We start from the raw sequence: 27,228 nt of genomic DNA, 5'->3' as shown, positions 1-27,228 counted from the left end.
TCACTCTCCAACTTCCCTTCCATACCTTCAACCTCCCTTCTATAAACTCTCCCTTCCTTCAAGACCACTTTCCATATCAAGGGTGTTCCAAAGAGTGGCACGTTAAGACAGCCTGTCCATCATACGAGGAACAAGTACAACATCCGGCCGAGTTTCGGGACGGGTGCTCCAAGACAAGAACCCTTTTTGTGACCTTTGAGTCCATGGTTTGAACTCCCGGATAACTGGGAATGGAAAACGATCGCCTACACTTACTCTCTCTCATGCTAAAACTCTTCTTGGTACTGGTTTTAATATTTCGACGACTACTACTGAGGGAGAACTACTACTATATACTACTACTACTATTGCTACTACTATTACTACTACTACTTATGTAACTCCTGCAGCCCACAGTACTTCACTAAGGACGTCACAGGAAACGGGTTATTTTTAAGGCTAACCAAACTGAACCTTATTGATACCCTGTTTGTTTTGTTATCTTATTTGTGTTTTAGCGAGGATTGGGAGTGAAGGTTTAAGTATAGAGCAGTTGGCAAGGATGAGAGCTACGATGTTGTTTATCTTGATTTTAGTAAAGCCTTCGATAAAAAGAGTTACCAGTGGGGTTCCTCAAGGTCCAGTTTTAGGCCCGCTTCTATTCATTATCTACAAATTCTACATCAATGACATAGACAATGGGATAACTAGTGACATAAGTAAATTTGCAGATGACACCAAATTAGGACGCACTATTAGGACAGGGGAGGACGCTAGAGCACTGCAGGAGGATCTCAACAAACTGTCAGCTTGGTCAGAGAAATGGCAGATGAATTTTAACATCACCAAGTGTAGCGTGCTTAGTGTAGGAACACGCAACCCATTACACGGGTATAGTTTAGACTCCACAGCGATAGGCAAGTCTGAGTGTGAAAGGGATTTGGGAGTGTTAGTGAACTCTGACCTAAAACTAAGGAAGCAATGTATTAGTGCGAGGAATAGGGCTAACAGGGTATTAGGCTTTATTAACAGGACGGTAACCAACAGGAGTGCAGAGGTCATCCACAGACTCTATTTAGCGTTAGTTAGGCCACACCTAGATTATGCTGTCCAGTTTTGGTGCCCACACTAGAATGGACATCAACTTGCTAGAATCAGTTCAGAGGAGGATGACCAAGATGATTCAGGGGCTGAGGAACCTTCCATATCAAGATACGCTGAAACATCTAAACTTACATTCACTAGAGAGACGAAGAGTGCGGGGAGATCTGATAGAAGTATTCAAATGGGTCAAGGGTTACAACAAAGGCGATATAAGTAAAGTACTGAGAACTAGCCAGCAGGATAGAACACGCAGTAATGGATTTAAATTAGAAAAGTATAGATTTAGGAGAGATATAGGCAAGCATTGGTTTATTAATAGGGTGGCGGGGGATGGACTAGACTTGGCAGGGACGATAGCTTGTTTTAAGAGTAGACTGGATAGCTATACATGGACGAGGATGACAGGAATAGACTCAGCAATCACATAGTTAGTGCAGGGACGATAGCTTGTTTTAAGAGTACGGTAGACTGGATAGCTACATGGACGAGGATGACAGGTGGTATTGGGTTAATCTTTGGAGGCTTCTTGCAGTCTCTCTATGTTCCCTTCCATCTCCTTATATCTCTTCAACTCTTCCTATGTAGTTATGTTTCCTTCCCTCTTCTTCCTGTTCTCTCTCCAAGACTCCCAACTCTTCCTGCTTCCTTTCTCTCCAACTCTTCTTCCCTTCCTCCTATAAATCCCTTCTTCCTGTTCTCTCTCCAAGACTGCAAACTCTTCCTACGAATCCTTCCATTTCCTTTCTTTCTCTCTAACTCTTCTTTCCTTCCTCCTATTCTCTCTCCAAGACTCCCAACTCTATGTTTCCTTTCTTTCTCTCCAACTCTTCTACCCTTCCTCCTATTCTCTCTCCAAGACTCCCAACTCTTTCTGTTTCCTTTCTCTCCAACTCTTCTACCCTTCCTCCTATTCTCTCTCCAAGACTCCCAACTCTTTCTGTTTCCTTTCTTTCTCTCCAACTCTTCTACCCTTCCTCCTATTCTCTCTCCAAGACTCCCAACTCTTTCTGTTTCCTTTCTCTCCAACTCTTCTACCCTTCCTCCTATTCTCTCTCCAAAACTACAACTCTTTCTGTTTCCTTCCTTTTCTCTCTTCAAATCATCTTCCCTACCACCTATGAATCCCTTCTTCTCATACTGCGTTACTTTGATGTCTATTTTAATCTATTCTCTCTATCCATGTACGATCAACTTCAATTTCCATGATATTCCTGAGGGTTCAAAAAATTCCATCATTAAGACGATTACAAGCTCTTGAAAGACGGTTTGTACTTGCGGCGGGCTTAGTAACCCATTAGCGACAAGAATCGAATTTATCCTCGTTATGTTCCTGGTTTGGTCTCCTGGATAACTGGGAATGGAAAACAACCGCCTGTATATACTTTCCCTCATGCTAGACTTATTTTTTGTTTTGGTTTTAATATTTCGACGACTACTACTGAGAGGAACTACTTCTACTACCACTGATGTTAGTAGTATCACACATTCACTACTACTACTTATGTAACTCCTCCCAACACTGTTACACAAGGGACGTCACAGGAAACGGGTTAACTTCAAGGGTGACCAAATTAAACTCTACGGACACAATGTTGGTTTGGTTATCTTATTGTTTGTGTTTTAGCGAGGATAGGAAGTGAAGGTTTAATATGTGGGAATACTAACACTATCTACTACTACTACTACTACTACTACTACTACTACTACTACTGTTACCATTGATTTTGATTAAAGGAGGATAGGAGAGGATGGAGGAAAGAAAGGAAGGAGAAAGATAACGTAAGATAACACTGACGTAAGATAAGATAATACGGTAAGATTCAAGGAGGAAGGGAGAGGATGGGAAAGGAGTAAACGGGAGTAAGATAACTAAGATAACCCTAAACGTAAGATAACCGCAAGATAAGATAACGCAAGATAACACTAATCTAAGATAGCGCTTCTCTTCCAAATCCTTCTTTCTCTCTCTCCTTCCCTCCCTCCCTTCCTCTCCCTCCATGCCCCGGGGTGAGATCAAGGAGGGCTGGGCAGTTTGCCGCTTATCAATAGCAGAAAAGCAGAAAAAAATCTTGAAGGTTAACCCGTCTGCTGCGGTTGGCATGGATTTGGCTTTCTCTGGTAGCCTGGTAACATACACTCCCAGGTCTTTCTCTGCCTCTGTGGTGGATAGTGGAGTGTTTCCCATGTGGTATTGGTGTGCTGGATATCCCTTCACTGGTAGCCTGGTAACATGCACTCCCAGGTCTTTCTCTGCCTCTGTGGTGGATAGTGGAGTGTTTCCCATGTGGTATTGGTGTGCTGGATATCCCTTCACTGGTAGCCTGGTAACATACACTCCCAGGTCTTTCTCTGCCTCTGTGGTGGATAATGGAGTGTTTCCCATGTGGTATTGGTGTGCTGGATATCCCTTCACTGGTAGCCTGGTAACATACACTCCCAGGTCTTTCTCTGCCTCTGTGGTGGATAGTGGAGTGTTTCCCATGTGGTATTGGTGTGCTGGATATCCCTTCACTGGTAGCCTGGTAACATACACTCCCAGGTCTTTCTCTGCCTCTGTGGTGGATAGTGGAGTGTTTCCCATGTGGTATTGGTGTGCTGGATATCCCTTCACTGGTAGCCTGGTAACATACACTCCCAGGTCTTTCTCTGCCTCTGTGGTGGATAGTGGAGTGTTTCCCATGTGGTATTGGTGTGCTGGATATACCTTCACTGGTAGCCTGGTAACAGACACTCCCAGGTCTTTCTCTGCCTCTGTGGTGGATAGTGGAGTGTTTCCCATGTGGTATTGGTCTGCTGGATTTGGCTTTCCCTGGTAGCCTGGTAACATACACTCCCAGGTCTTTCTCTGCCTCTGTGGTGGATAGTGGAGTGTTTCCCATGTGGTATTGGTGTGCTGGATATCCCTTCACTGGTAGCCTGGTAACATACACTCCCAGGTCTTTCTCTGCCTCTGTGGTGGATAGTGGAGTGTTTCCCATGTGGTATTGGTGTGCTGGATATCCCTTCACTGGTAGCCTGGTAACATACACTCCCAGGTCTTTCTCTGCCTCTGTGGTGGATAGTGGAGTGTTTCCCATGTGGTATTGGTGTGCTGGATATCCCTTCACTGGTAGCCTGGTAACATACACTCCCAGGTCTTTCTCTGCCTCTGTGGTGGATAGTGGAGTGTTTCCCATGTGGTATTGGTGTGCTGGATATCCCTTCACTGGTAGCCTGGTAACATACACTCCCAGGTCTTTCTCTGCCTCTGTGGTGGATAGTGGAGTGTTTCCCATGTGGTACTGGTGTGCTGGATATCCCTTCACTGGTAGCCTGGTAACATGCGCTCCCAGGTCTTTCTCTGCCTCTGTGGTGGATAGTGGAGTGTTTCCCATGTGGTATTGGTGTGCTGGATATCCCTTCACTGGTAGCCTGGTAACATACACTCCCAGGTCTTTCTCTGCCTCTGTGGTGGATAGTGGAGTGTTTCCCATGTGGTATTGGTGTGCTGGATATCCCTTCACTGGTAGCCGGGTAACATACACTCCCAGGTCTTTCTCTGCCTCTGTGGTGGATAGTGGAGTGTTTCCCATGTGGTATTGGTGTGCTGGATATCCCTTCACTGGTAGCCTGGTAACATACACTCCCAGGTCTTTCTCTGCCTCTGTGGTGGATAGTGGAGTGTTTCCCATGTGGTATTGGTGTGCTGGATATCCCTTCACTGGTAGCCTGGTAACATACACTCCCAGGTCTTTCTCTGCCTCTGTGGTGGATAGTGGAGTGTTTCCCATGTGGTATTGGTGTGCTGGATATCCCTTCACTGGTAGCCTGGTAACATACACTCCCAGGTCTTTCTCTGCCTCTGTGGTGGATAGTGGAGTGTTTCCCATGTGGTATTGGTGTGCTGGATATCCCTTCACTGGTAGCCTGGTAACATACACTCCCAGGTCTTTCTCTGCCTCTGTGGTGGATAGTGGAGTGTTTCCCATGTGGTATTGGTGTGCTGGATATCCCTTCACTGGTAGCCTGGTAACATACACTCCCAGGTCTTTCTCTGCCTCTGTGGTGGATAGTGGAGTGTTTCCCATGTGGTAGTGGTGTGCTGGATATCCCTTCACTGGTAGCCTGGTAACATACACTCCCAGGTCTTTCTTTGCCTCTGTGGTGGATAGTGGAGTGTTTCCCATGTGGTATTGGTGTGCTGGATATCCCTTCACTGGTAGCCTGGTAACATACACTCCCAGGTCTTTCTCTGCCTCTGTGGTGGATAGTGGAGTGTTTCCCATCTCATCGTTCTCCACTCTCTTCTCTCTAACGTAAGATAACACCCAATTCTAGGAGACTAAGATAACACGTACTTACCCAAGATAACAGAGAGCAACAGGAACGGTCAGGCTGGGAGAGGCTTTTCAGATGCAATTCGCCATCAAACTTAATTCTAAAATCATCTCATTGTTCTACACTCTCCTCTCTATAACGTAAGATAACACCCAATACGAGGAGACTAAGATAACATGTACTTACCCAAGATAACAAAGCAACAGGAACGGTCAGACAAGGAGAGGCTTTTCAGATGCAATTCGTCATCAAACTTAATTCTAAAATCGTCTCATTGTTCTACACTCTCCTCTCTGTAACGTAAGATAACACCCAATACGAGGAGACTAAGATAACACGTACTAACCCAAGATAACACAGAGCAACACAGCGGTCAGGCTGGGAGAGACTTTTCAGATGCAATTCGTCATCAAACTTAATTCTAAAATCATCTCATTGTTCTACACTCTCCTCTCTGTAACGTAAGATAACACCCAATTCTAGGAGACTAAGATAACACGTACTTACCCAAGATAACAGAGAGCAACACAACGGTCAGGCAGGGAGAGCCTTTTCAGATGCAATTCGTCATCAAACTTAATTCTAAAATCATCTCATTGTCCTACACTCTCCTCTCTCTAACGTAAGATAACACCCAATTCGAGGAGACTAAGATAACACGTACTTACCCAAGATAACAAAGCAACACAGCGGTCAGGCAAGAAGAGACTTTTAAGATGTAATTCGTCATAAAACTTGGTTCTAATCTTTCTTATCATCTCATCGTCCTACACTTTTCTCTAACGTAAAGTAACACTCAATACGAGGAAACAATATCATAACACGTATTAATCATAGATAACACAGGAACACGCTCGGTCAGGGATGTCTTACGTGATATGCAATTCATCATTATACAAAAATTTCTTTGAGATTTCCCCTCATAAAGGTATTCAAGACTTATTCTATTGATTGACAGTCAGCGCTCGAATTTGCCCTCAGTAAGTCCGGGCTTTGAGCAACTGGATGGCGGGGAATGGAAAACCAGCGCCTATTTACAATGCTCTTCCCCACAATGCTATTTTTCCCGGTCCTGATAATATTTCGACTACTACCATTGAGAGAGAGATAGATTACTACTACTACTACTACCACTAAGACCACTACTACTTATGAAACGCCTATCTCCACTCTTACACAAGGGACGTCACAGGAAATGGTTTAGTATCAAGCCTGACCATACTAAACCTTATGGAAACCTATTTATTTTTGTTATAATGTGTGTTTTAGCGAGGATAGGAAGTGTGGGTTTAATATATGTGAGTACTAACACTATCGGTGACTATCCCACCTACTACTACTACTATTTATATTATGTTAGTAAGATGAAGATGAAAGGAAGGAGGGAAAGGGAGGGATAAGAAGTTAAGTAAGGTATCACAGTGACGTAAGATAAGATGATACGGTAAGATTAGGAGGAAGGGAGAGAAAGGAGAAAAAAAAGAGGAGTAAGATAAAGTAACAGAAAGGAAGGAGAGAGAGAGAGAGAGAGAGAGAGAGATTAAGTAAGAAAAGAGATAGAGAGAGAGAGAGAGAGAGAGAGAGAGAGAGAGAGAGAGAGAGAGAGAGAGAGAGAGAGAGAGAGAGAGAGATTAAGTAAGGGAAAAGAGATAGGGAAGGAAAGTAAGATATGATAAGAGAGAGAGAGAGAGAGAGAGAGAGAGAGAGAGAGAGAGAGAGAGAGAGAGAGAGAGAGAGAGAGAGAGAGAGAGAGAGAGAGAGAGAGAGAGAGAGAGAGAGAGAGAGAGAGAGAAGGAAAGTAAGATAATGATAGCCTAAGATAACCATTAGTCTTCCATTTTATCTTTCTCTCTTCCAATCTATATTTCCCTCCGTCTCCTGTCCTCTGACGCAAGATAACACTAAGATAACGTCCGTCTCCTGTCCTCTGACGTAAGATAACACTAACATAAGATAACGATAAGAAACACTAGTAACAAGCAGAATTGGATGGATTAATTCGTTATCAAAACTGTTATAAAAATTCGGGAAATCGTTAATCCTTGCCTCCATCCCCTTCCTCCCCTCTAACGTAAGATAATACTAACCTAACCTGATATAACGTTAACCTAGAATCAAGCAAATATGTATGTAAGAATTCGTTATCAAAATTGTTATAAAAATTCGGGAAATCGTTAATCCATGCCTCCATCCGCTTCCTCTCCTCTGACGTAACATAACACTAACCTAACCTAAATTAACGTTAACCTAGAATCAAGCAATTATGGATGTAAGAATTCGTTATCAAAATTGTTATAAATATTCAGTAAATCGTAAATCCATAATCCCCTTCCTCTCCTTTAACGTAAGATAACACTAACCTAACCTTATACAACGTTAACCTAGTCCTAGAATCAAGCAAATATGGATGCAAGAATTCGTTATCAAAATTGTTATAAAAATTCAGTAAGTCGTAAATCCATTATCCCCTTCCTCTCCTTTGACGTAAGATAACACTAACATAACCTAATATAACGTTAACCTAGAATCAAGCAAATATGGATGTAAGAATTCGTTATCAAAATTGTTATAAAAATTCAGTAAGTCGTAAATCCATAATCCCCTTCCTCTCCTTTGACGTAAGAAAACACTAATCTAACCTAATATAACGTTAACCTAGAATCAAGCAAATATGGATGTAAGAATTCGTTATCAAAATTGTTATAAATATTCAATAAGTCGTAAATTCATTATCTCCTTCCTCTCCTTTAACGTAAGATAACACTAACCTAACCTAATATAACGTTAACCTAGAATCAAGCAAATTAGATGTAAGTATTCGTTATCAAAATTGTTATAAATATTCAATAAGTCGTAAATCCATAACCCCCTTCCTCTCCTTTAACGTAAGATAACACTAACATAACCTTATACAACGTTAACCTAGTCCTAGAATCAAGCAAATATGGATGTAAGTATTCGTTATCAAAATTGTTATAAATATTCAGTAAATCGTAAATCCATAACCCCCTTCGTCTCCTTTGACGTAAGAAAACACTAATCTAACCTGATATAACGTTAACCTAGAATCAAGCAAATTAGATGTAAGAATTCGTTATCAAAATTGTTATAAAAATTCAGTAAGTCCTAAATCCATAACCCCCTTCCTCTCCTTTGACGTAAAATAACACTAATCTAACCTAATATAACGTTAACCTAGAATCAAGCAAATTAGATGTAAGAATTCGTGATCAAAATTGTTATAAATATTCAGTAAATCGTAAATCCATTATCCCCTTCCTCTCCTTGACGTAAGATAACATTAATCTAACCTGATATAACGTTAACCTAGAATCATGCATATATGGATGTAAGAATTCGTTATCAAAATTGTTATAAAAATTCAGTAAGTCCTAAATCCATAATCCCCTTCCTCTCCTTTGACGTAAGAAAACACTCACCTAACCTAATATAACGTTAACCTAGAATCAAGCAAATATGGATGTAAGAATTCGTTATCAAAATTGTTATAAATATTCAGTAAATCGTAAATCCATAACCCCCTTCCTCTCCTTGACGTAAGATAACACTAACCGAACCTAATACAACGTTAGCCTAGAATCAAGCAAACTGGTTGGTTATAATCGTTCTCAAGATAGTTATAAAAATTTGGAAAAAACAATACCCAGTGGGTTCTGTTACAAGATGCCACCGGATGTCAAGAACCGTATTTTTCTGTGCTGTGTCCGTGTTTTGAATTCCCGGATACATCGAAATGGAGACCCACCCCCTACAGATGCTCTTCCTCATGGTAAAACGCTTCCTTGCACTGGTTTTAATATTTAGACGACTACCACTGAGAGAGAGAGAGACTACCATCACTACTACTACTACTACCACCCCTACCCCTACTACTACTACTACTGGTTAGGTAATGTCCATAATCACTATTCACGTCATTGAAAACGGGTTAATTTCAAGGGTGACTAAATTAAATCTTATGGCTATTATAGGGATTTATATCGGTATCGGCAGTATCGGGTCTTTGTTAAAGTTTCGCTATCGGGGGTTGTTTCTTCTGTCATTCATTCCTTGTTTATTTAGTTCTTTTTCTTCTTTCCTTCCTTCCCTCTTCCTTCGTTTCTTCTTTCCTTCCTTCCTTCGTTTCTTCCTTCCATTCCCTATTCATTTCTTTCTTTCTCTTCTTTCCTTCACTTCCTTCCTTCCTTCCTTCCATTCTTTATTCATTTCTTTCTTTCTCTATTTCCTTCCTTCCATTCTTCATCCATTTCTTTCTTTCTAAATTATTTCCTTCACCTTCCTTCCTTCCTTCCTTCATCTCTCATCCCTTAGGCCTCCTCCCCCCCCCCCACCCCTAGCCTCCAGACCGTAGTTACATACCACTACTACTACTACTACTACTACTACTACTACTTATGTAACTACTAACACCATTATTACGCAAAGAACGCCCCAGGAAACGGTACAATTTCAAGGCTGACTAAACTAAACCTCATGAACACAGTAGCCTATTATTTTGTTGTTTGTGTCTAAGCAAGGATAGGAAATGTAGGTTTAATATATGTAAATTATACCTCTACCCAGCTACTACTACTACTACTACTACTACTATTGATATGATTAAGGAGGGAGAGGTGGTAGGATAGAGGAGTAAGGTATAACATAACACTAACGTAAGATAAGATTAGATTAGAGGGAAATGGAGGAGGGAGGAGAGTAATTCAGATAACCCAAGATAACAGTAACCCAAGATAACGCTTCTCTACTATATCTTTTTATCTCTCTCTCTTCTCCCCTTCCCTTCCCTCTCCTTCCACCAGGCTTAGCTCAAAAAGTACACTATGTCACACACTTAATTGTAGGTCTATTTGCATACATACTAAGGGCGCAAAGGTCCTCGTGTGCTCGACAAGTTCCAAAAAATAAGAGCCGTGTTTGAGTGGCGTGGTTTTGTTCTTTAAAATACAGTACGGTACAAAGTGACTGGTAACTTGGACTCGAGTATAATAATTGTATCTGAACCCAAGCTCTCTCTCTCTCTCTCTCTCTCTCTCTCTCTCTCTCTCTCTCTTCTATTTCAATTCATGGTTCTCCACTCTTCTTCCATTCCTCCATCTCATTTCAATCCATCATTCTCCTCTTCTATTCTCCCTCTCTTTCCTTTCTTTCCCTCCATCTCTCTTAAAATCTATCCTTTCTCTTGTTTCAATCTATCGTTCTCCACTTACTCCACTAACTCAAAAGATAACACTAACCCAAGATGAAGCTTATGAACACTCCTCTATTCTCACTAACTAACGTAAACTAACACTACTTCTGAGAAAGATTCTCACTAACTAACGTAAACTAACACTTCTCTGTGAACTCAAAATATAACACTAACCCAAGATGAAGCTTATGAACACTCCTCTATTCTCACTAACTAACGTAAACTAACACTACTCTATGAACTCAGAATATATCACTAACCCAAGATGAAGCATATGAACACTCCTCTATTCTCACTAACTAACGTAAACTAACACTTCTCTATGAACTCAAAATATAACACTAATCCAGGACTCTATTCTCACTAACTAACGTAAACTAACACTACTCTATGAACTCAAAATATAACACTAACCCAAGATGAAGCTGATGAACACTCCTCTATTCTCACTAACTAACGTAAACTAACACTACTCTATGAACTCAAAATATAACACTAACCCAAGATGAAGCTGATGAACACTCCTCTATTCTCACTAACTAACGTAAACTAACACTACTCTATGAACTCAAAATAACACGATGAAGCTGATGAACACTCCTCTATTCTCACTAACTAACGTAAACTAACACTACTCTGTGAACTCAAAATATAACACTAACCCAAGATGGAGCTGATGAACACTCCTCTATTCTCACTAACTAACGTAAACTAACACTTCTCTATGAACTCAAAATATAACACTAACCCAAGATGAAGCTGATGAACACTCCTCCATTCTCACTAACTAACGCATACTAACACTTCTCCAAGAACTCAAAATAACACTAACCCAAGATGAAGGACTCTCTCTCATAACAATATCGTTCTCCACACACACACACTAACGTAAACTCACATATCTAAGTACACAAACGATACCTCATAACACAATCCCAAAATAACAATGAAGAACATATTCGTTAAGTGTATAGACGTAACAATTTCAATATCTCATTATCGGTCTTCAAAAAATTCAGTAAAATACTACTTCCTATAAAAGGATGCAAGAGTTCGTTGAGGACCAGCACGAGATGTATTTATCCTCGCTGAGTTGAGGTTTTCAGCGCCTGAGTAACCGTGAATGCAAAACCACCGGCTATATCTGTTTTGCCTCATGATTTATTTCTTCCTGGTACTGATTTTAATATTTCGAAAACTACTACTGATAGAGAGGAGCTACTACTATTACTATTACTACTACTACTGCTAGAAAGGAGAAGGGAAGAAAAAGAAAAGTAAGGAGAAGGAAGGGGAAAGGGAAGGGAAGGGAAGGAAAAGGAAGGAAGGGAAGGAAAAGGAAGGGAAGGGAAGAAAAAGGAAGGGAAGGGTAGGGAAGAAGAGGGGAGGAAAGGGAAACTACTACCGCCGTCACTGCGCTCACAGGCTTCACAGAAAATGGGTTAATTTCAAGACTGACTAAACTAAACCTTACGGACACATTATTATTTTCTTGTTTGTGTTTTAGTAAGGATTGGAAGTGTAGGTTTGATATATGTAAATGAGAACACTATCCCAGCTACTACTACTACTACTATTGATATTATGACTTAAGGGAGGAAGGGAATTTAAGGATGAAGGGTTTTTAAGGAGGAAGAGAAAGAATAGGTGAGGTAACATTGACGAAAGATATGATACAGTAAGATTAGGATGGAGGGAGGGAGGAAAGGAAGGTACGATAACAGCAGGATAACATTGACTCAAGATAACGCTTCTCTTCCATATCCATCTCTCTCTCTCTCTCCCTCTCTCTCTCTCTCTTCTTCCCTACCCTTCCCTTCCCTTCCCCCCTTTTCCTTCCCTTCCCTTCCTTTTCTTTCTCTTCCCTTCCATTTCCTTTCCTTCCCTTCCCTTTCCTCCCCTCTTCTTCCCTACCCTTCCCTTCCCTCCTTTTCCTTCCGTTCCCTTCCTTCTCTTTCTCTTCCCTTCTCTTTCCTTTCCTTCCCTTCCCTTCCTTTTCTTTCTCTTCCCTTCTCCTTTCCTTCCCTTCCCTTTCCTCCCCTCTTCTTCCCTACCCTTCCCTTTCCTTCCTTTTCTTTCTCTTCCCTTCAACAAATTTTGGAGGTTAAATCAATAAATAAGAACTTGTATTTCGAACCGAGTAAACACAAAGGACTCGAGTTCATCTATAAATCGAAGTATATTTGGACTTAAGTTGAAAATATGTACCTTAATCCAAGTTCTCTCTTTTTTCGACGTGAAGTAATATTAATCCAAAAATACTCAACATTACTCAAGGTCTCTCTCCTGAACGTGAGCTAACTCTAATTCAAGGATAATCAACATTACCTGAACATAACCCAAGATATATCGCTCTCTCTCTCTCTCTCTCTCCTTCCCTTCCGCTGTCTCTTGAACGTGAGCTAACACTAACCCAAGATATATCGCTCTCTCTCTCTCCTTCCCTTCCGATCTCTCTTGAACATGATCTAACACTCATCCAAGAATACTTATAATTACCTGAACATAACCCAAGATATATCGCTCTCTCTCTCTCCTGACCTTCCGCTCTCTCTCTCTCCTTCCCTTCCGCTCTCTCTCTCTCCTTCCCTTCCGCTCTCTCTCTCTCCTTCCCTTCCGCTCTCTCTCTCTCCTTCCCTTCCGCTCTCTCTTGAACATGATCTAACACTCATCAAAGAATACTTATAATTACCTGAACATGACCCAAGATATATCGCTCTCTCTCTTGAACGTGAGCTAACTCTAATCCAAGGAGACTCAACATTTCCTGAACATAACCCAAGATATATCGCTCTCTCTCTCTCCCCCCTCCCTTGAACGTTAACCAACTCGTTGTCGAAGCAAACGCAACATAAGCCAACACAAAGTAACACAAATGGAAGATGACGTGTAACCATTAAAAGAGCCATTTTATCAATAGAGTTTAAAAATTCAGAGATACTCTCTGCTACAAAAACTTTAAGATTGCGAAGACCACCAAACCGTTAGTCAGTTTTATTCTCGCTGAGTCTGGGTTTTGAGCGAGTGGTTGACAGGGAATGGACACCCGCTTTCTGTTGCTGTTTTATCCCATACTGCTTTCTTCACGACACTGGTTTTAATATTTCGACGACTACTACAGAAAGAGAAAGGACCTACTACTACTACTACTGCTACTATTACTACAACTACTACTACTACGCAAAGGAGGTCACAGCAAGCGGGTTAATTTCAAGGCCGACTAAACTAAACCTTATGGACACCTAATTCTTTTTTATTATCATTTCTTTTAGCGAGGATGGGAAGGAAGAAGAGAAATGGAAGAGAGAGAAATGGAAGGAGAATGAAAGGAAAAGAAGGAGGAAATGGGAATAAGGAGATTAGAGTAGAAGGGAAAAGGGAAGAGAAGGAAGAAAAGGGACCTACTACTACTACTGCTACTATTACTACAGCTTCTACTACTACTACTTATGTAACTCCTACCAACGCCAAGATAGCACAAAGAACGTCATAGAAAACGGGTTAATTTTAAGGTCGACTAAACTAAACCTTATGGATATCATTTTCTTATTATTACTATCTGTGTTTTAGTGAGAATATAATTGCAGGAAGTGAAAATTTAGTATATATTAATGCTTACACTATCCCAGCTTCATTTGTCCTCAGACGAATATGAACAATGGAGGGGAAGGAATGGAAGAGAAGCATTCTTATATTTTCATCTCTTTCAACCCAGGCCATTTCCAGGGGTAGTTTCGTGGCCCTGGTGGTAGTGTAACCCTTCCTCTGTACCGTGAACCTAAAGAAACACACATTTGACAAGGCTTTCGTGGGTGTTATGGCCATTTCCAGGGGTAGTTTCGTGGCCCTGGTGGTAGTGTAACCCTTCCTCTGTACCGTGAACCTAAAGAAACACACATTTGACAAGGCTTTCGTGGGTGTTATGGCCATTTCCAGGGGTAGTTCCGTGACCCTGGTGGTAGTGTGACCCTTCCTTTGTACCGTGAACCTAAAGAAACACACATTAGGCAAGGCTTTCGTAGGTGTTGTGGGCATTTCCAGGGGTAGTTCCGTGGCCCTGGTGGTAGTGTAACCCTTCCTCTGTACCGTGAACCTAAAGAAACACACATTTGACAAGGCTTTCGTGGGTGTTATGGCCATTTCCAGGGGTAGTTTCATGACCCTGGTGGTAGTGTGACCCTTCCTCTGTACCGTGAACCTAAAGAAACACACATTTGGCAAGGCTTTCGTAGGTGTTGTGGGCATTTCCAGGGGTAGTTCCGTGGCCCTGGTGGTAGTGTGACCCTTCCTTTGTACCGTGAACCTAAAGAAACACACATTTGGCAAGGCTTTCGTAGGTGTTGTGGGCATTTCCAGGGGTAGTTCCGTGGCCCTGGTGGTAGTGTAACCCTTCCTCTGTACCGTGAACCTAAAGAAACACATTTGACAAGGCTTTCGTGGGTGTTATGGCTATTTCCAGGGGTAGTTTCATGACCCTGGTGGTAGTGTGACCCTTCCTCTGTACCGTGAACCTAAAGAAACACACATTTGGCAAGGCTTTCGTAGGAGTTGTGGGCAGTTCCATGAATAGTTTCATGAGGGCGGCGTGGCATTGCAAATAGATAATACAAGGCTTGATTGTTGCTTCAGCAGACTTCCAAAAATAACACTGTAGGAATAGTGTTTGATTGCACATGTTCAAAGAGAACTACACGTCTTTGTCCTCGCTGGCTGTGCAGTTTGAACGCGTGAATGGCTGGGAATGTAAACACAGCGTCCACGGCTGCCTTCCTCGTGCCGTGGGTCTTCAGTGTACTGGTTTTAATATTTCGTCGACTGCCACAGTGAGAGAGAGAGGAACACTAACACTAACCCAAGATAACGCTTCTCTTCAGTCTCCTCTTCTCCTTCCCTTCCCTCTGCCAGAGTCACCCAGGTAAAGCCAGGAAGTGGTCACCGCCTTAGGCCTAGGGCGGTGCGGCGCGACAAGGCTTTCGTGGGAATTGTGGGCATTTCCAGGGATAGTTTCATGGCCCTGGGGGTAGTGTGACTCTTCCTCTGTACCATGAACCTAAGGAAACACACATTTGACAAGGCTTTCGTAGGAGTTGTGGGCATTTCCAGGGATAGTTTCATGACCCTGGGGGTAGTGTGACCCTTCCTCTTTACCGTGAACCTAAAGAAACACGCATTTGACAAAGCTTTCGTAGGTGTTATAGGCATTTCCAGGGGTAGTTTCGTGGCCCTGGTGGTAGTGTGACCCTTCCTTTGTACCGTGAACCTAAAGAAACACACATTTGACAAAGCTTTCGTAGGTGTTATGGGCATTTCCAGGGATAGTTTCGTGGCCCTGGTGGTAGTGTGACTCTTCCTCTGTACCGTGAACCTAAAGAAACACGCATTTGACAAAGCTTTCGTAGGTGTTATGGGCATTTCCAGGGATAGTTTCGTGGCCCTGGTGGTAGTGTGACGCTTCCTCTGTACCGTGAACCTAAAGAAACACACATTTGACAAAGCTTTCATAGGTGTTATGGGCATTTCTAGGGGTAGTTTCGTGGCCCTGGTGGTAGTGTGACCCTTCCTGTCCCGTGATCCTACGAAACACACATTACAGGAGCCAGCACGGGCCTACCCAATGATATAGCCAGACAGCGGGGAGCCGTCATGACCACTACCATCGGTCTGTCAACAGGGCGGCGTGGCACTGCAAGTAGATCATACGAGACTTGATTTCAAAAATAACATAATGACTAGACATGCATTCCTGACCAAGAACCGAGGAGAACCATACGTATTTATCCTCGCTGGCCGTGCAGTTCGGACGCGTGAATGACTGCGAATGTAAACACAGCGTCCACGGCTGCCTTCCTCGTGCCGTGGGTCTTCAGTGTACTGGTTTTAATATTTCGACGACTGCCACAGTGAGAGAGAGAGGAACACTAACACTAACCCAAGATAACGCTTCTCTTCAGTCTCCTCTTCTCCTTCCCTTCCCTCTGCCTGAGTCACCCAGGAAGTGGTCACCGCCATAGGCCTAGGGCGGTGCGGCGCGACAAGGCTTTCGTAGGTGTTGTGGGCATTTCCAGGGGTAGTTTCATGACCCTGGCGGTAGTGTGACCCTTTCTCTGTACCGTGAACCTAAAATACGAGTCATGAAAAGACGACTTATCTCCTTTTAAGCCTTAGGAAACACCGGATGTGAGGGAAGGAAGCGTTTACGATATTATGCAACCACCTAGCAGAGTTACCCTTAGCAAATTTACGAACCGTACCCACTGAACGGCACCAAGGGCATCTTACTATTGAGAGAGAGAGGGGAACTACTACTACTATACTACTACTACTACTACTACTACTACTACTACTACTATAACTACTAACCTACTACTACTACTACTACGCTTCCTTCCTTCCCTCAGGTGGTCAGTTTTCTTTCAGGCGCCGCCACCTACTCGTCACAGAAAACGGGTCAATTCAAAGGCGGACTAAACTAAACTACCCCTGGAAATGCCCATAACACCAACGAAAGATTTGTCAAATGTGTGTTTCTTTAGGTTCGCGGTACAGAGGAAGGGTCACACTACCACCAGGCCCACGATACTACCCCTGGAAATGCCCATAACACCTACGAAAGCTTTGTCAAATGTGTGTTTCTTTAGGTTCACGGTACAGAGGAAGGGTCACACTACCGCCAGGCCCACGATACTACCCCTGGAAATGCCCATAACACCTACGAAAGCTTTGTCAAATGTGTTTTTCTTTAGGTTCACGGTACAGAGGAAGGGTCACACTACCACCAGGGCCACGATGCTACCCCTGGAAATGCCCATAACACCTCCGAAAGCTTTGTCAAATGTGTGTTTCTATAGGTTCACGGTACAGAGGAAGGGTCACACTACCACCAGGGCCACGATACTACCCCTGGAAATGCCCACAACACCTACGAGAGCCTTGTCAAATGTGTGTGCTTAGGCGACGAAGCTTTTTAAAATACGACCCAAAGATGAACGATGGATTGAAAAGAAAGACAGAGAAGAGAAGGAAAGAAAAATGCAGGGAAGGAAGGAAGGAAGGAAGGAGAGGGAATGGAGGGGAAGGAAGGAAGGAAGGAAGGAGAGGGAATGGAGGGGAAGGAAGGAAGGAGAGGGAATGGAGGGGAAGGAAGGAAGGAGAGGGAATGGAGGGGAAGGAAAGAAGGAAGGAAGGAGAGGGAATGGAGGGGAAGGAAGGAAGGAAGGAAGGAGAGGAAATGGAGGGGAAGGAAGGAAGGAAGGAAGGAGAGGGAATGGAGGGGAAGAAAGGAAGGAAGGAGAGGGAATGGAGGGGAAGGAAGGAAGGAAGGAGAGGAATGGAGGAAGGAAGGAAGGAAGGAGAGGGAATGGAGGGGAAGGAAGGGAGGAAGGAGAGGAAATGGAGGGGAAGGAAGGAAGGAAGGAGAGGGAATGGAGGGGAAGGAAGGAAGGAAGGAGAGGGAATGGAGGGGAAGAAAGGAAGGAAGGAGAGGGAATGGAGGGGAAGGAAGGGAGGAAGGAGAGGGAATGGAGGGGAAGGAAGGGAGGAAGGAGAGGGAATGGAGGGGAAGGAAGGAAGGAAGGAGAGGGAATGGAGGGGAAGGAAGGAAGGAAGGAGAGGAATGGAGGAAGGAAGGAAGGAAGGAGAGGGAATGGAGGGGAAGGAAGGAAGGAAGGAAGGAGAGGGAATGGAGGGGGAGGAAGGAAGGAAGGAAGGAGAGGAATGAGGGCAGGAAGGTAGGAGATGAATGAGGGAAGGAAGGTAGGAGAGGAATGGAGGGAAGGAAGGAGGAAGGAAGGAAGGAGAGGGAATGGAGGGGAAGGAAGGAAGGAAGGAGAGGGAATGGAGGGGAAGGAAGGAAGGAAGGAGAGGGAATGGAGGGGAAGGAAGGAAGGAGAGGGAATGGAGGGGAAGGAAGGAAGGAAGGAGAGGGAATGGAGGGGAAGGAAGGAAGGAAGGAGAGGAAATGGAGGGGAAGGAAGGAAGGAAGGAGAGGGAATGGAGGGGAAGAAGGAAGGAAGGAGAGGAATGGAGGGGAAGGAAGGAAGGAGAGGGAATGGAGGGGAAGGAAGGAAGGAAGGAGAGGGAATGGAGGGGAAGGAAGGAAGGAAGGAGAGGAAATGGAGGGGAAGAAGGAAGGAAGGAGAGGGAATGGAGGGGAAGGAAGGAAGGAAGGAGAGGAATGGAGGAAGGAAGGAAGGAAGGAGAGGAATGGAGGGGAAGAAGGAAGGAAGGAGGAGAATGGAGGGAAGGAAAGGAAGGAAGGAAGGAGAGGGAATGGAGGGAAGGAAGGAAGGAAGGAGAGGAATGGAGGGGAGGAAGGAAGGAAGGAGAGGAATGGAGGGAAGAAAGGAAGGAAGGAGAGGGAATGGAGGGGAAGGAAGGAGGAAGGAGAGGGAATGGAGGAAGGAAGGAAGGAGAGGGAATGGAGGGGAAGAAAGGAAGGAAGGAGAGGGAATGGAGGGGAAGGAAGGAAGGAAGGAGAGGGAATGGAGGGGAAGGAAGGAAGGAGAGGAAATGGAGGGGAAGAAAGGAAGGAAGGAGAGGGAATGGAGGGGAAGGAAGGAAGGAAGGAGAGGGAATGGAGGGGAAGGAAGGAAGGACAGGGAGTGCATGGAAGGTAAGGAAGGAAGGAGAGGGAATGGAGGGGAAGGAAGGAAGGAAGGAGAGGGAATGGAGGGGAAGGAAGGAAGGAAGGAGAGGAAATGGAGGGGAAGAAGGAAGGAGAGGGAATGGAGGGGAAGAAAGGAAGGAAGGAGAGGGAATGGAGGGGAAGGAAGGAAGGAGAGGGAATGGAGGGGAAGGAAGGAAGGAAGGAGAGGGAATGGAGGGGAAGAAAGGAAGGAAGGAGAGGGAATGGAGGGGAAGGAAGGAAGGAAGGAGAGGAAATGGAGGGGAAGAAAGGAAGGAAGGAGAGGGAATGGAGGGGAAGGAAGGAAGGAAGGAGAGGAAATGGAGGGGAAGAAGGAAGGAAAAAAAAATAGGAAATGGCAGAGAAGCGTTAATCTTACGTTATCTTGCGCTACCTTAGGTTAGTGTTATCTTACGCCTGTGATATCTTACGTGTCTTGAAGTAGTGTCACCTCACGTTAGTGTTAATAATATATATGTAAGTAGCATTTAAGTTAATGTAAGAATTATTAGTAACATTGAATTATTCTTGCGTGATGCTCACACCCCCGAGACAGACGGACAGACAGACAGACATACATGCTGACGCCTGCAGAAAGTAGGTGATCGGTTCCATAGGAGATAATGGGTATAATTTTAATACAAGATAGTAGCTTCTAGTTAGAATTTTTCACCTTGCTATTCAGGGGAACCATTATACCAATATCATGCGACGAGTAAAGTGCCGTAGACGGTATGGGTATGTGGTATGGGCCCTGTGTGTAGACGCTGAGTCACTGCCCCGCTGACCGTCTCCCCAAGTTCCCACCATTTTGTCCTGCTTTCCGTTTCCATCACAGCTCCCGTTTCCATTATTTGATTTATTTATTGGAGTTACTGGATAATTCTTCATGTCCGATTCTTTTTCATTTTTAGGTTGCTAATAAATATTGTTATTGTTATTAGACTATGATCGAGTACCCACTACCCATATCACCGAGATATCCACTCACTAAGTGGTGATCTCTCTCTCTCTCTCTCTCTCTCTCTCTCTCTCTCTCTGAATGAAGTGAATATTTATTTTTTCGATAAAAAAATAGCATGTATAGTTATTATGGATGTACTCGATCATAGTCTAATAACAATAACAATATTTATTAGCAACCTAAAAAAAAAATCGGACATGAAGAATTATCAATAAATCCAATAAATCCGAGCAACTGGTACCGGTACCGAGCAATCTGGTACCGGTACCGTACCGTTAAGCTGGTACCGTTAGTACCGGTACTGGTACCGGTACCTGCCCACCACTAACTAACAGACACGCCTTGGCTCTTCCCCCGGACAGGTGCGTCTCTCTGAGGTGAAGTAATTCCTGTTCATATTATAGATATATTTTCTCATTGTTGTATTTGTGCGGTGCAAACACTAACAGACACGCCTTGGCTCTTCCCCCGGACAGGGAAGTGAGTGGAGATAAAGGGTCTGTCACGTGCGTGTCTCGGGTGTGTTCGGTATGATACACGTATTGGCTACGTAGGGTGTTTAGTCCACGGAGCAGCAGGGCTGTGCAGTATTTCTCTTTAACGAGGATGTAACCACCTGGTTCGTCCCCTTTGTCTGCTGGTTAGGCTGTATTATACCCAGGATATAGGAGATTGTAAGATTGTTTATGCCCATGTGAGCACCAGTGAACTGTTTTTCGTGCCACGTTTGTGAACAATATCACCCTCGCTAGGTGAAGGAGACTGTGAACCCGTGTAACATCCAAACAAGCCTAACGCCCATTATTGTATTCTGGTGAATGAGTTAAGAGGATCAAGGGATTCATTCGGCCATTATTGACTACTGTAATTAAGTCTTCAACGCTACCAAAAGGATATTTTTCTTCCCTGATGTAATCTGAATGAGAATTAGTTCAACGCTACCACAAGTGAAGGAAGAATAAAGGTCTTAAACCAATGATTGTGAATATCTTCTGACCAACTATTTAGGAGAAATAGGGAAAAACAGATCTTCGAGGATTAGGAGCCTTGCCCAGGAAAACCCTATATATATACCTCATTACATATATATATATATATATATATATATATATATATATATATATATATATATATATATATATATATATATATATATATATATATATATATAAGAAAAGTGTATATACGTGAGGTTTAGTTAAGTCCGCCTTTAAATTGACCCGTTTTCTGTGACGAGTGGGCGGCGGCGCCTGAAAGAAAACTGACCACCTGAGGGAAGGAAGGAAGCGTAGTAGTAGTAGTAGTTTAGGAGTTATAGTAGTAGTAGTAGTAGTTTAGGAGTTATAGTAGTAGTAGTAGTAGTAGTAGTATAGTAGTAGTAGTTCCCCTCTCTCTCTCAATAGTAAGATGCCCTTGGTGCCGTTCAGTGGGTACGGTTCTGAAATTTGCTAAGGGTAACTCTGCTAGGTTGGGGCATATGGCCGTAAACGCTTCCTTCCCTCACATCAGCTGTTTCCTAAGGCTTAAAAGGAGATAAGTCGTTTTTCCATGACTCATATTTTAGGTTCACGGCACAGAGGAAGGGCCACACTACCGCCAGGGCCATGAAACTATCCCTGGAAATGCCCATACCACCAACGAAAGCTTTGTCAAATGTGTGTTTCTTTAGGTTCACGATATAGAGGAAGGATCACACTACTACCAGGGACACGAAACTACCCCTGGAAATGCCCATAACACCTACGAAAGCTTTGTCAAATGTGTTTCTTTAGGTTCGCGGTACAGAGGAAGGGTCACACTAACACCAGGGTCATGCAACTATCCCTGGAAATGCCCATAACACCTACGAAAGCTTTGTCAAATGTGTTTCTTTAGGTTCGCGGTACAGAGGAAGGGTCACACTACCACCAGGGCCACGATACTACCCCTGGAAATGCCCACAACACCTACGAGAATCTTGTCATGGGCATTTCCAGGGGTAGTTTCGTGACCCTGGTGGTATTGTGATCCTTCCTCTGTACCGTGTACCCAAAGAAACACATTTGGCAAGGCTTTCGTAGGTGTTATGGGCATTTCCAGGGGTAGTTTCGTTTCCCTGGTGGTAGTGTGAATCCTCCTCTGTACCGTGAACCTACAGAAACACACATTACAGGAGCCAGCACGGGCCTAGCCAATGATATAGCCAGACAGCGGGGAGCCGACATGGCCACGACCATCGGTCTGTCAACATGGAGGCGTGACACTGTCAGTAGCTAATGTATGGATTACTTACTGCTTCAGCAGAATTTCAAAAATACAGGTTGTAGGAACAGTGTTTCACTACACGAAGAGAAGCGAGAACCAACACGTCTTTGTCCTCGCTGGCTGTGCAGTTCGGACGCGTGAATGGCTGGGAATGTAAACACAGCGTCCACGGCTGCCTTCCTCGTGCCGTGGGTCTTCAGTGTACTGGTTTTAATATTTCGACGACTGCCACAGTGAGAGAGAGAGGAACACTAACACTAACCCAAGATAACGCTTCTCTTCAGTCTCCTCTTCTCCTTTCCTTCCCTCTGCCTGAGTCACCCAGGTAAAGCCAGGAAGTGGTCACCGCCATAGGCCTAGGGCGGTGCGGCGCGACACGGCTTTCGTGGGTGTTGTGGGCAAATTTACGAACCGTACCCACTGAACGGCACCAAGGGCATCTTACTATTGAGAGAGAGAGGGGAACTACTATACTACTACTAACCTACTACTACTACTACTACGCTTCCTTCCTTCCCTCAGGTGGTCAGTTTTCTTTCAGGCGCCGCCACCCACTCGTCACAGAAAACGGGTCAATTTAAAGGCGGACTAAACTAAACTACCCCTGGAAATGCCCGTAACACCAACGAAAGATTTGTCAAATGTGTTTCTTTAGGTTCACGGTACGGAGGAAGGGTCACACTACCACCAGGGCCACGATACTACCCCTGGAAATGCCCATAACATTAACGAAAGATTTGTCAAATGTGTTTCTTTAGGTTCACGGTACAGAGGAAGGGTCACACTACTGGTGCGGGAGCCACATTCTCCGTCCTGCGCCTCTTTTATGTGCAGGCAGTACGGCCCCTGGTGGACTACTGCGCCCCTGTCCTCGTCTCCCTCTCCTACAGCCAACAAAAGAAACTCGAGGTCGCGCAGAACTCCGCCCTGAGGGTCATGCTGGGGGCGCCGAGATGGTGCAGCGCGTGCGTGATGCAGAGCGAAGCCGGACTGGTGCCCCTCGCCTCCAGGGTGGAGTACGTCGTCGCCTGCAGCGTGGCCAGGATCCTCCTCCGAGACAAGGAGGGCGTGGCGCAGCGGAGACTGCGGACGGCCATGGCACAAGGCAGGGAGGTGCTCGGAAACAACACGTGGCTCATCCACACCACCTCAGCCGTCCACGGACTCACCCGCACACTCGGCTGGTGGCGGGAGGCCGATGTCCCCGCTCCCTCCTTCCACCCCCCGCCCCCGTGGGAACCGTCCATCGCTCCCTTCACCGCCACGCCGATGCCAGCAAGCAAGGCCCTCTGCATCGCCCAGGAGCTGCGGCAGCGCGCCCTTATGTCCATGGCGCAGGTCACCGAGCCAGGCAGCGCCGTCTACTACACGGACGGCTCGGTAGACCCAGTGAGCGGCAGAACGGGCGCTGCTGCCATCACCGGAGAGACGAGGCTCTTGTGTAGGACGGCATACCACTGCTCTACCCTCCAGACGGAGCTGGCCGCCCTCCTCCTCGCCCTGGAGCACGCCCAGGCCCGCCCGGAGTTGACCGTCGTCATACACACAGACTCCCGGGCGGGGCTGGAAGCCCTGCAGCGTCCGCTCGTCACCGACAACGTGGGCCTCGTCACTTCCGTGCTTGGCAGCTTGCAGAGCCTCGCCGCGCAGGGAAAGTGCGTCAGGCTCCACTGGATCCCCAGCCACGTGGGGGTACGCGGGAACGAGGCTGCGGACGAGGCCGCCAAGAGGGCCGCTGCGGGCCCCACCATCACCAGGCGAGTGCCGCTCAGCCTGCAGCAGGCCAAGGCTGAGGCGAGGCACGCTGCATCCTGGCAGGCGCATCAGAGCCACCGGGCTAGAAGGCTGGAAGAAGCAGGCGGCGTGGTACTCCATCGCCACCGGCTACCACCCCCTGGATGACGCCCAGCAGCATCCCAGGGCAGACGGGGTTCTGCTGCAGCGTGTCAGGCTGGGCTACAGCACCAGGGAGCAGCTCCAGGACGGTTTCCAGGGGCAGGAGTGTGCCCACTGCGGCAGACACAGCCGCCGCCCGCTGGTGCGCTACCTGCTGTCGTGCCCGGCCACCGCGCGACTCAGGTCAGCCATTGGGTCAGCCCCAGAGCCCGCCACCCAGCCTGCACCCGGCGGCCTGCTGAGCAGCCGGGAGGTCAAGGTTGCCCTCCTGCTCCAGCGCTCGCCACCAGACCTGCTGCTCGAGGTGCTCAGGGCGGCACCTCCTTTGTGTTCCTTTGTGTTCCTTTGTGTTCCTCGCACCCATAGTGACGAGGAACACAGATGCGTCACCGCCACTACACCCACATGAGGCCCACCTGACCAAGCAAACACCGGCGGGCTGATGCCCGCTTTGTACACTTTTTATAACAAATGTATATATATATATATATATATATATTTATATATATATATATATATATATATATATATATATATATATATATATATATATATATATTTTTTTTTATTATTGTATATGTATTGGTGTATTTTTTGTACAATAAACCTTTAAACGAAACGAACGAAACTACCCCTGGAAATGCCCAAAACACCTACGAGAGCCTTGTCATGGGCATTTCCAGGGGTAGTTTCGTGGCCCTGGTGGTAGTGTGATCCTTCCTCTGTACCGTGAACCTAAGGAAACACACATTTGGCAAGGCTTTCGTAGGTATTATGGGCATTTTCAGGGGTAGTTTCGTGGCCCTGGTGGTAGTGTGACCCATCCTCTGTACCGTGTACCTAAAGAAACACATTTGACAAAGCATTCGTAGGTGTTATGAGCATTTCCAGGGATAGTTTCGTGGCCCTGGTGGTAGTGTGACTCTTCCTCTGTACCGTGAACCTACAGAAACACACATTACAGGAGCCAGCACGGGCCTAGCCAATGATATAGCCAGACAGCGGGGAGCCGACATGGCCACTACCATCGGTCTGTCAACATGGAGGCGTGACACTGACTGTAGCTAATGTATGGATTACTTACTGCTTCAGCAGAATTACAAAAATAAAGATTGTAGATGAAGTGATTCACTACACGATGACAAGCGAGGACCAACACGTCTTTATCCTCGCTGGCCGTGCAGTTCGGACGCGTGAATGACTGCGAATGTAAACACAGCGTCCACGGCTGCCTTCCTCGTGCCGTGGGTCTTCAGTGTACTGGTTTTAATATTTCGACGACTGCCACAGTGAGAGAGAGAGGAACACTAACACTAACCCAAGATAACGCTTCTCTTCAGTCTCCTCTTCTCCTTCCCTTCCCTCTGCCAGAGTCACCCAGGAAGTGGTCACCGCCATAGGCCTAGGGCGGTGCGGCGCGACAAGGCTTTCGTAGGTGTTGTGGGCATTTCCAGGCATAGTTTCATGGCCCTGGCGGTAGTGTGGCCCTTCCTCTGTGCCGTGAACCTAAAATACGAAAAACGACTTATCTCCTTTTAAGCCTTAGGAAACAGCGGGTGTGAGGGAGGGAAGCGTTTACGGCCATATGCCCCAACCTAGCAGAGTTACCCTTAGCAAATTTACGAACCGTACCCACTGAACGGCACCAAGGGCATCTTGCTATTGAGAGAGAGGGGAACTACTACTACTATACTACTACTACTACTACTATAACTATTAACCTACTACTACTACTACGCTTCCTTCCTTCCCTCAGGTGGTCAGTTTTCTTTCAGGCGCCGCCGCCCACTCGTCACAGAAAACGGGTCAATTTCAAGGCGGACTTAACTAAACCTCACGTATATACACATTTTCTTTTTTTTATATATATTATTAACACTAACGTGAGGTGACACTACTTCAAGACACGTAAGATAACACAGGCGTAAGATAACACAGGCGTAAGATAACACTAACCTAAGATAGCGCAAGATAACATCAGATTAACGCTTCTCTGCCATTTCCTATTTTTTTTCCTTCCTTCTTCCCCTCCATTTCCTCTCCTTCCTTCCTTCCTCAATTCCTTCCCCTCCATTCCCTCTCCTTCCTTCCTTCCCTGCATTTTTCTTTCCTTCTCTTCTCTGTCTTTCTTTTCAATCCATCGTTCATCTTTGGGTCGTATTTTAAAAAGCTTCGTCGCCTAAGCACACACATTTGACAAGGCTCTCGTAGGTGTTGTGGGCATTTCCAGGGGTAGTATCGTGGCCCTGGTGGTAGTGTGACCCTTCCTCTGTACCGCGAACCTAAAGAAACACACATTTGACAAAGCTTTCGTAGGTGTTATAGGCATTTCCAGGGGTAGTTTCGTGGCCCTGGTGGTAGTGTGACCCTTCCTCTGTACCGCGAACCTAAAGATACACACATTTGACAAAGCTTTCGTAGGTGTTATGGGCATTTCCAGGGGTAGTTTCGTGCCCTGGTGGTAGTGTGACCCTTCCTCTGTACCGTGAACCTAAAGAAACACACATTTGACAAAGCTTTCGTAGGTGTTATGGGCATTTCCAGGGATAGTTTCGTGGCCCTGGTGGTAGTGTGACCCTTCCTCTGTACCGTGAACCTACAGAAACACACATTACAGGAGCCAGCACGGGCCTAGCAAATGATTAGCCAGACAGCGGGGAGCCGACATGGCCACTACCATCGGTCTGTCAACATGGAGGCGTGACACTGTCAGAAGATACTGTATAGATTGATTACTGCTTCAGCAGAATTACAAAAATAATCAAGATGGTTGGTGAAGTATTTCACTGCACAAGGTCAAATGAGAACCAACACCTGTTTGTCCTCGCTGGCCGTGCAGTTTGAGCGCCTGAATGGCTGGGAATGTAAACACAGCGTCCACGGCTGCCTTCC

At 45.3% G+C, this 27,228-nt stretch overlaps 2 protein-coding genes across 6 annotated transcripts in view; one reads left to right on the top strand and one right to left on the bottom strand.

The window, feature by feature from the left end:
- Positions 1-27,228, bottom strand: part of LOC126988486 (heparan sulfate 2-O-sulfotransferase pipe-like) — a 46,884-nt gene that overhangs the window by 6,020 nt on the left and 13,636 nt on the right. Inside the window, exon 1 of one of the 4 annotated variants that reach the window (XM_050846626.1) lies at positions 22,544-22,828. The exons of the other annotated variants lie outside the window; for them this stretch is intronic. The gene's annotated coding sequence lies outside the window, so the exon portion shown is untranslated. Of the gene's footprint in view, positions 1-22,543; positions 22,829-27,228 lie in introns of those variants that run through there. 4 annotated transcript variants of the gene reach the window in all.
- On the top strand, positions 3,177-5,346 carry LOC126988482 (uncharacterized). Of its 2 annotated transcripts, XR_007742044.1 has the most exons (3): positions 3,177-3,820; positions 3,921-5,207; positions 5,307-5,346. XR_007742044.1 is itself a non-coding variant. In XM_050846617.1 (2 exons), the coding sequence occupies exons 1-2, from the start codon at positions 3,183-3,185 to the stop codon at positions 5,155-5,157; spliced, it is 1,875 nt and encodes a 624-aa protein (XP_050702574.1). In that variant the 5' UTR covers positions 3,177-3,182; the 3' UTR covers positions 5,158-5,345. The 2 variants fall into 2 exon arrangements, 1 of the variants encoding a protein (XP_050702574.1); XM_050846617.1 differs by having other exon boundaries at positions 3,921-5,345.

This window comes from Eriocheir sinensis, chromosome 69 (assembly GCF_024679095.1).
Source record: "Eriocheir sinensis breed Jianghai 21 chromosome 69, ASM2467909v1, whole genome shotgun sequence".
Classification (NCBI taxonomy): Eukaryota; Metazoa; Arthropoda; class Malacostraca; order Decapoda; family Varunidae; genus Eriocheir; species Eriocheir sinensis.
The sequence above is the reverse complement of the archived record's forward strand: the minus strand, read 5'-3'. Positions and strand labels throughout refer to the sequence as shown.